Source organism: Mus pahari, chromosome 17 (genome assembly GCF_900095145.1).
Source record: "Mus pahari chromosome 17, PAHARI_EIJ_v1.1, whole genome shotgun sequence".
In the NCBI taxonomy this organism is placed as follows: domain Eukaryota; kingdom Metazoa; phylum Chordata; class Mammalia; order Rodentia; family Muridae; genus Mus; species Mus pahari.
This window is the reverse complement of record NC_034606.1, coordinates 20,255,914-20,266,294: the sequence shown is the minus strand read 5'-3', so window position 1 is coordinate 20,266,294 and position 10,381 is coordinate 20,255,914. Positions and strand designations below refer to the sequence as shown.

The window sequence follows — 10,381 nt, the reverse complement described above, 5'->3', positions numbered from 1 at the left end:
AATCTTTGGGAAGGAGTTCAGACAATAGGCCAAACGAAAACCCCAGCTGTCTCCCAGAAAGGATACAGTGACTGAGACGTGTGGCAAAAGGCTACTGAAATTGAAACCTGGAGTAGAGGAGCCAGAGCCTGGAGGCTGCCCAGCGGCTCCCCCGACGTGTACCCAGCCTCTCACCGCAGGTCACAGCTGCCCTGAGGCTAGCCGCTGGCGGAAAAAACCTCGGAATCCTCAGAGGCAGCGGGACAGCTGCTGCCTTGTTCCTCAGCTCAGCGGTGGCTTTCTCCTTCTTTTCTTCTTCCTTTCCCCCTCTCCCCCCCCCCTCCCCTGCAGAAATCAGTCATTCCCTCCCCTTGTCCCACGCCTCCGCGCAGGATCCTCCCACTCCGGCGGCGCCTAAAGCGTTAACCCCGGAGTGTCCCGCAGCCCCACCACCAGCTCCCAGGGTTCCTAAAAAGGAAAGGTACAAGGTTGGTCCAGAGAGGGACTTAAGAGATCAAAGACAGGGCATACTTCCTGTTCCCCAGACCTTATATAAAACGTCATGATTGCCTGGGCTGCAGAGACGCACCTAGCACTGACCCAGCGGCTGCCTCCTGAGGTTTCCCGAGGACCACAATGAACAAGTGGCTGTGCTGCGCACTCCTGGTGGTAAGTCGTGGGCAGGAGGCTGCTGACCACCTGGGCTCGGGGCCTCCCCTCCTGCTGATGGGGACCAAGCCCGGCTACCTCAGGAGGGAGCTGGGGTTTGTTTGGAACAGGAAGCCTCTTTCTAGCTACAGCAGGCTGCCCTGGAGAGTAAATGGCCTTTTCATGAAAACTTCCAGCTGAGTTTATGCAGATGGAAGAGAGACTCTTTTAAGATTTTTTTTTTTTTTGGCTTGGTTTTTATTCAATTTATTTACCTTATTTATTTACTTACTTATGTTCTATGTAAAACACCATACCTTCGTTTGACCTGACTTTTTTATTACTGCAGGTGTTGGGAAGAGAGGCCAGGCTCTTTTGAAACTTCTGTAGAACAGTTTGGATGGAGAGGATAGTCTGAAGTATCATTAGCCTAACTTATATATGGGTTATGGGCAATACAGAAAATATTCTCTTATTTTTCTGTGCAATTTTCTGTTTTAATAAAGTTCTATTAGTCTAGTTCTCAACTTCAGTAGTGTGAAAAATATGAACAGACTAATGATAATTATGTTGTAGAATATAGTTAAACAGCCAGATCAGTTCAACTATAAATAAAGAAGGTTCAAACCTGTTTTGAAACGTTGTTTGGAAAATAAAGGAATCTCTTTTATTAGCCCAGGCATTTGGAAAATTGTTATTTAGGTTTATAGACAAGTTTTTCCATGCCCCAAATTTGTTTCCTTCACATCAGTAGCCTGTGAAACACATGAAGTTATAAATCAGACAGAGAAGTCTGTCTTTAAGTGATTTCTCTGTCTGGAATGCACTAGAGTCAGTGTTTCAGTTTCAGCCTCCTGCTCACATAGTGAGAATTAAAAACTATGTACTCTTCCCCCGAGCTTCAGGGACACACAGACATGCATATGTAATAGCAAAATCACTCAGGAAAAAGGGGACATACATATGCCAACTTCATGTGTACATATGCACATATGTATACATGTATATACATATATATGTATATATTACATATATCCACTAATATAGACATTGGGAGAATTTTCTAATTTTATTTTATTTTAGGTGTATAGATGGTTTCCTTGCATAAATGTCTGTGTACCACTTGTGTGTCTGGTGCTGACTGAGGCCAGAGGAGGGCACCAAGTCCCTTAGAACAGGAATTAGAGACAGTTGTGAGCTGCCATGTGGGTAATGGGAATGAAACCCAAGTCCCTGGAGGAGCAGCCAGTACTCTTAACCGCTGAACCATCCCTCCAGTTCCCCCAAGGAGAACTTTTTAAGAAGTGCAATTTTTAGAGACAGTGAGATGGCTCCATGGTTAAAGGCACCGACAACCAATCATTGTGAGCTCGATCCTCGGAAACCTGTGTGGAAGGAGAGACCTGGCTCCTGAAGGGCCTCCTCTGCTCTCCACTCACACACTCTGGCACATGTGTATTCGCACTGACACACAACAAATGGAGGGAAGTCTCAAAACAGGAAAGAGCACAGAGTGTTTGCACAGGTGGTAGTGCCAAGTGCATTTATTAAATTTAGCACTCAAGAGCTGGCAGAAAGTGCTACAACTACATTATCAGTACCTCCCATAAAGGCCCCCGCATCCCTCCCTTTTACCACTGTGCTCATAGCCAGAATAATAGACGGCACAAATCGGTTTGGCATGTACTTAAACTTTATTATGAACTTCATGTAGTTTCCACATTGGCTCTTTTCAAAGTTCTCATAGATCCATCACTAGTTGGATATACAAAATAGTTTGCTTTGTTGACTCTCCAGTATTCCATGTTTCTATGGGCTCATGAAAAATTTAATTAATTTAGGTGTTGTCTGGCATAAGTAACCCCATGGTTAATACGGTGATGTTTTTTTATTCTTTCTAACTTCTTGCATTCTGCCTTAACATTTTGGATTTTAACGAAATGACATATATATATTTCTCCCCATAAATGTTCCCAAATTTAAAAAAAAGTCATAATTTTATAGGCGGTCTCTATAAGGAGGTATGTATATAGATATTACTCATTTTAGATAATACATTGTCAGAAGTGACAGCTCTGAGTGTGTCTTGAATATATAAAGGAATAGAAAGGATCTTACTTTTTCTTTAGTTGCCAAGGTTGACTTTATTTTATGAATGGTTGGAAATGGACATACTGTGTTTGCATGTGGGGAGGCTGAATTTCCCCTGGTAAACAGAGAGGCATGGCTGTAGGAACCTGAATCACTACAGATATTTAACTTTTTGTCTAAGGCATTGCACTAGTCAGTGGGAACAAAGTTAGCATCCAGTTAGACAGGGTTGGTTCCTGACTTCTGGACCTTACATCCTGTTTAAAGAGGCAGATGTGGGACAAATATTGCGTGTTACACCAGTTCCTAAAGAGGAAGCCCTAGACGATTGGGGAATTAACAAAAAAAAAAAATCAGCCTTTCTTCGTGAGCTCGTAAGGGAAGTTGCAACATGGTGGTTCCCCACTAGACCCAGTTCAAATATCCACACACAACTTATCCGCAGAATTACAGACTGCATTTCTTCCCTCTTAAGTTACTGTCTTCTATAATATGGCTGCAGGGAAGGAATGTGCATGAATTAACACAACCACTGAAGTCCCTGCTTCTCATTAGCACTATCCGTATGACAACAGGTAACTAGAGGATGCTATAGAACCATCTATATACTGGAAGTACTGACAATTCTCAGAAAAGAAAGGGATGACCTCCCATTCTCACTGTGAGGGAGCAAATGGACATGTATTGCTGGAGATGAAGACATCTAAGTGAGAGATGGAAAACCATGCAGTGGGTGAAGTCTATACTGAGTTCTTCTGCAAGAGAAGATATGCTGGTGGAAGAGAGGAGCACAGTCCTTAGGTTAGCATTCTAGAACATTCACTAGCATGGTCAAGCCGAGAGCTCTTTTGTAAGGAGGCACCGTTCATCATCCAGAGTCATTTCCTTCCTTGTTGCCATGTGTAACTAGGTGAACAGAGAACATCAACACGCCTGACTTAGGTCTTGGCTTTATCTCTTGTTAAATCCCTCATCGTCCATCATGCAGTGTCAGAACCCGCCCTGAACTTTTCAAAGCCAAGCTCTGAGTTTGTCCTTCCATGCCAGAAGGGAGGGGAATGGAAGGAAAGCAGAGATCCAGCTGCTCTTTACTAAGGAAAATTGCCTGATGATCGGGTCTTCCTTTAGGGTAACAGTCTTGGAGTTTCAGATATTTGACTTGTATTTATTTTGTCTTTTCTCCCCTTACCTCAGCCTCGGAGTTCATGGGCATGTTTGGCTGCTGCTTCTGCTTCTTCTTTTTCTTCTCCTTCTCCTTCCCCTACCTCCTTCTTTTCCTCCCCCTTCTTTTCTTCTTCGACTCTTTCTTCTTCAGAAAATGTCCCTGCTTAAACTGTTTCTAGAAGCATTTGACATACAGCCAGCCCATGCAGCCCTGCCCTGTGTCCATAGCAACCTTCCTGGCCTCATCACCTAGCAATCTTCAGTACAGTTCCTAACTTCAATCTAGTTTTCAATTTGACTTCTTAGGCTAAAAACCACAGTAGCCAAATACCATTGGTAGAGTAAGAATGCAGTCTATGCCAAATGTCTTATTCAAGAAGTTTTAGAGGCCATGGTCATGGTTTCCAAATGAACACTGGGCTCATAGTCTACTCTTCTTGTCTTCCTATCCACTAACTTGCCTTCTGGGTTTTGCTCTCAACAGCTCCCAACCCACATGCTCCCTCTGTATAAAGGCTTTCTGTGAGAAACACTGTTTTCCTTAGCATTGCATTAATCAAGAGAATTTCCTTTAGCTTTCATTCAACTTTTCAGCCAAAAGGGGGGAGAGGGCACTTAAAATACATCAAAACAAAAAAAATCTTTACACTTAACAAAACTAGCTAACAGTCAATCAAGGGCTAACTTGTTTGCCCGCCCCTCACATTACTCTAATGGAGTAAAGATGCCCAAATTATTAGTGTATTTATATTTTCCTCCATAGGGTGACTTCTCGATCATGTTTGACATTCTCTTCCATGCACCTTTATAATAAATCCTTTGTAACAACCCCACGTCTCTTGAAATGAGATTCAGTGTACATATCTTTGGCTGACGCATATAACTTTTACAAAACCAATATCCTGACATAACTATATTATAAAGCAGTAATAAAAGGAAAGTAATTCATAATAAAACAAGCTTCAGTCGATGTCATAATGAAGTCATGCTGTGCTGGCATTGGCATTTGGCATTTGCACTGCAGACAAAGCTAGGGATGAAGACAGGGGTAGAGGTGTCTTGGGGGGGGTGACCCAAACACTCCATCAGGCTTGACTCGGTACTGTGGTTTTCTAAAACAGTGAGACAATCTTGCCAGAAATTTTAGTTTCATTTCATTTCTTACCAAACCATGTGTTACTAAATTCCTGGAAAACTCATTTTGGACAGCAATGATGAAAAAGGTCCTCCCTGTATAAATACAATGGAGTTCCAACAAAGATCTGGACAATGGTCCTCGTTTCATTCCTGTGACTGTGATAAAATGCCTTGCCCAAAAGCAACCCAGGGAGAACGGGTTGATTTGGCTTACAATTACAGGTTGCAGTCTTTCTTTCTTTCTTTCTTTCTTTCTTTCTTTCTTTCTTTCTTTCTTTCTTCCTTTCTTTCTTTCTTTCTTTCTTTTTTTTTACTTTTATAATAATTTATTATTTTATAGCTTATAATCTCAGTCTTGTTGCAAGTATAATAATTTAATACCTTGGATATTTTGAATACTGGTTTATCAAATTTTAATGCAATTTGTACAAAAAGTATGTTTATGTACTTTTTCATAGCAGGAAAATAACAGTGGTGGGCCTTAAGCAGCCAGTCACTTCCACAGTCAGAAGTAGAGAGAAATGAATGTGTGCATGTTGGCTTGCTTGATTGCTTGTTCTGCTCTGGAACCTCTGCCTAGGAGATGGAGATATCCACATTCACAGTGAGTTTTCCTGCCTTAATTAGATGAAATAAGAAAGTCCCTCCCAGGCATGGTCATATCCAACAATACAAACAGATCTAGGTGGCTCTTCTTTGAGGATCTTTTGCCAGGTATCCTAGGTGATGGTGGACAATTAAAGCTGACCACCACAGTGACATTTTATATCTATCTATCTATCTATCTATCTATCTATCTATCTATCTATCTATCTATCTATCTATATCTGTGTATATACATACATATGCATGTATTTTATTATACACAAAATAATTTCACTTATTCTGCATCAGCCACTAATAGTACATTAGAAGGTTTGTAGGGCATATAATTATTCTTGGTTTTTCTGTTGCTTTAATGGCAACTGCATGGTATCCTGAGAAGGACCCATCAATTTCTAGGACTTCTCCATGGACAGAGTTTCCACAAAACATAGGCTCTTTGAAAGCACAGATTTTCACCTTCCTCATTTGTAGCCCCAAGTTCTCCACCATCATGATGCATGTGTTTGCTGAGTCTATGCTGAGCTATGGTGAAAATTTCTAGAGCACAAGGTAATCTACTAGAAATCTCCATATAACAGAATTTACTTATTTAATGTGTTATTGTGGTTTAACCACCTAAGGTTGGCTTGACTTCCCAAATATTAATGTAAACCTCTCCTTATCTGGCCAATATTTTAAATACAAAAGTATACATTTCTACTGTGGAGGCTCAAAAACCTTCACGAATATCCATTCTTAAGAAAGCAACAAAATTAAATGGATAGAACACAGGTCTCATGGTATTTATTATATTTGAGCATTAGATATTCAGTTTTTCTGTGAAAAATTTTAAATCTTTTTTTAAAAGGTCCTATCACAGCTGATAAATATTAGATTCAAGAAATTGCAGTCCCTAAAAGGATCCTGGACTAATAATATTAATAATAAATAATATTAACAGTCCAACAGTTAGTTACCATAGATAACTATAGAGAAAGCTCGTTTCTCAGGACAAGAGAAGAAAGTGTAAAGGTATCCTTTAGACTCATTTATATTACTGAGAACCTTGCAAACAAAATGCAAGTAAGAGCAGCAGTAGCAATCATGCTTAGAAAAAGAGAACAAAAATCAAAATAAAATTTAGCAACCCACAATAGCAGGAGCTAGGGAACCGGAAATCCTAGCAACATCTGTAAACTATCTGTGCAAGAAGAGAGAGTAAGGTTCGGCCAACTTGAAATAGATACCAGGACAGTATTTTTATGTGACATATAATTAGTTTTTGGAGCTCATTACCACAGAATATTTTGGAATAACTAGCATAGAGAGTCTAAAAAAAAGAGTACGTTCAGACAGTTGTAAGGGCTAAGAATAGTGTTATAACACATTAGGTAAGAAGATGTGTGGTACCCTCTCTTCCTCACACTAACCTGGCCTCAGTAAGTGATGTGAACTCTACATGTTCAGTAGAATAATTTATCCCAGCTATAAGGTGATTCAGTTTCCCAAGGGTTTGTGTAGATACATTTTATTTTCATGCAATTTCTCACAAATATCTAATCTGCAGACAGGAAATTGATGGGGGATGCAAAAGGAGGGAGGTATCCTAGTAAAGTGCTTGCCAGGAAAGCAAAAGGGGCTGGAGTCTGTATCCCCCAAACCTACATAGTGACAGGTGAGTGTAGTGGCCCACCTGTAATTTCTGTGTTCCCAAGGTGGAGGAGACAGGTGATCCCTAGAGCAAGTTGGCTATCCAGATAAGGCAAGACACCAAGCTGTGAAGAGAGACTGCATCAATGAATTAGGTGGGAAGCTACCATAGAAGGCATCCAACTTTGGCATCAGCCCTCTATATACATGTATGCACACATGCATATACAAACAGGTGTGTGTCCATACACATACAAATACACACTCACACATATGTATATTATACATATATATGTATATATACATAGATAGATAGATAGATAGATAGATACATACATACATACATACATACATACATACATACATACATACATACATAAAAATGAAGAAAGAAAACATACATAAAAAAGAGAGGGCAGGCTGTTTCTAGATCTGGTTAACACACCCATCTACCCTCTTAAGCATTCTTGTGTTTGAGAACATGTAAGATCTACTATCTGAACAAATTTCAAGTACACTATGCAGCACTGTTATTTTATTTAACTTGAGGCCCTTGGATTAGTAACCTCCTCTGTTCTGCCCCTGGTAATGAACATTCTATTCATAGGAGAAGTGGAGCATCTTTGAACATAGACTAGCCCCAAGGCCTTCACTTCAACTCATCATGCACCTTGGCAACACTCGTTGTAAACGTTTCTTATGTAACCATAAATAAAACAGAGAAATGGGTGAGAATACTAAGTTAGATTTGAAACAAGGCCATGGTTCCTCTAAGCACTCCCTTTGGGGAATAAATTCCCTGTTGAAGTTTTTGATGCAAAATTCTTAGTTGCATTACCTTGCTTCTCGTTAGGAACCTGCCCCCTTCCTTCTGCTGTCCCATTTCCTTGTACATTTTCTGATTCCCATTTTCCTCTTACTTTCAACTAGTATGGATGGAATGGGAAGGACATGGGCATCGCGAGCAGTGGACTGATGAAGGAAAATGATATCTTCACTCCCAAACCAAGCATCATAATATTGGCAATGTTACACCCAAATTTTTCCATAGTTTTTGATTGTGAGCAATATGTTATCTTCCAAGGAAAGGATCATAAAAGTAAGTTGTAACCTTAGAATTGTGTTCAAAAGTGTTAACATGCCAAAAGACACCACCAGTTCTCAGCTCCAGATGCCAGGGACTGTGGCTGGAGAGCCTTGCCAGGCCTAGTACTGCCTGGTGCTTGTCAAGGGGGGACTGAGTAGAGATAACCATGCAACCAGTACTCCTGTGGTGGTTTTTCCAGAACTAATATTATATCTCCAAAAAAATGATTAACATGAAACCAACAGAAGATCTGTTAGGATCTAGGGACCCAGATTGGTGAGATTTCTATGGTGTTTGTGTGTGTGTGTGTGTGTGTGTGTGTGTGTGTGTGTGTTTGTGTTTTAACCTCTTAATCTGTATCCACAGTTCCTTCTTCCTGAATGTTAACTTTGTACTTTTTTTTTTATTTTATTTTACAATTTGTTTAATTAGTAAAACGTTAACCACCTGTAACAGTTTTTCATCACAGCAAAAAACCTCATAAGCAAATCTCTTTTGTGCATTCGGACTGAGTCTACACACAAACAAGCCACTGCTAATTAATGTTAATGCCTTCAGAAAGGTAAAGGAAATCCGGAAGTGAGCAAAAATTACATTGAAAGTTACATTTTACCTGGAGACTGTTCTTCAGCCTTCAGGGAAGCAAATGCACATCAATTTTGGCCCAGTAATTCTTCTAATAAATCATAGTTATTTGTGTTGCCTTTCCCCCATTTGCCCGGAAACACTTTTGGCAGCAGAGCACAGATGTGGAGATGAACAGATTTAATTCATTTGCTTTTTCCTCCTTACCTGGAGACATAACCCTGAGTCAAATAACTGGCTAGTGTGGAAATTGCTAAGCAGGCTACTCCCCAGGAGAGGACCTGGCCGCAGCAAGATAAACCTCTCCAACGAATGGCCTTTGCTCGCAGAGGCTAAGTCCAAATGAAACAGTGCTTGCAAAACTCCATGCAAATGAAAGATGTATTAAAAAAATACTCCTCTAGGCAAATCTTTCACCTCTGCCCTTCTAGAGACAAGGAAATGCGGGCTCTGTGCATGTCCTTGCAAATGTATCCTTTACACTTTAGTTAACCTGTGCTGTCTAATCTTCAATTATCTGAGGTTTACACAGAAGGCATTCAACCTAGCTACTGGATTGAGTCAATATCAAGATATAGCGGAGACTTTCTATCTTTACAAACGCATATGAAGCATTCAAAGAATGTGGAGGCAAAATCTTGACTCTCTGAGTCTCCCCGGGTGTGGGGGTGGGGGACATGAAAAGCGTGGACCAGCCTTAAATCCCTTGGCAGAACCAAAAACAGTAGTAACATCATTGGGAAGATACCAAAACCAATTTTATTATATAATGTGTAATATATAATTATGTCATTCATATATATCAATATCATATATAAATTGTATATATTAGAAACAAGGTCCCATGAACTCCAAACTTGTCATAAACTTTATATAGAACCAATTATGATTTTGATCTTCTGATTTTCATGTCCCCGTCTATCAACTGCTTGGAGTCCAAGATGAAACACCCAAGTTTATGCATTACTGGAGAAAGAGTGGAAGTTTCTAACCTATGGGCATGAGGGAATAAAAACGTATATTGACAAAAATAAGGTTCTGTGTCACTATTTATTTGAAACTGATTATTTGGAGAATACAAAAGTCAGAGTCATTCTCATTTTAGACAGAAATTACTGGCCCAGGGTCAGTGAGGCAGTGGTAGAACTAAGCTTGCAATCTGGTTAACGTAGTCTAAATAGTCTAAATGCAACCTTCTCCAGTAGAAAGTGCACGTGGGTGTTCTTATTGGGTTGCCAGGCTGTAGGCTTTTCAAACGTTATTCATAACTAATTTTGTACACTTCTAACAAACTGTCAGTGACATTCATACACTGTTACATTCTCCTTTTCATCTCATGCCACAAACATATACAAATACTAAAAGTTAGTGTGTATCTCCCCTTTTCTGCTTATATACAACATCTTTGGATATATATATATATATATATATATATATATATATATATATATATAT

The 10,381-nt window shown here is 39.9% G+C and overlaps 1 protein-coding gene across 1 annotated transcript in view; it reads left to right on the top strand.

Moving 5' to 3' along the window:
* The first annotated feature begins 369 nt into the window (after positions 1 to 369).
* Positions 370 to 10,381, top strand: part of Tnfrsf11b (TNF receptor superfamily member 11b) — a 24,782-nt gene continuing 14,770 nt past the window's right edge. The window contains exon 1 of the mRNA XM_021217225.1: positions 370 to 648. Coding sequence (XP_021072884.1) covers positions 616 to 648 — 33 coding nt within the window. The 5' untranslated portion in view covers positions 370 to 615. The remainder of the gene's footprint in view (positions 649 to 10,381) is intronic.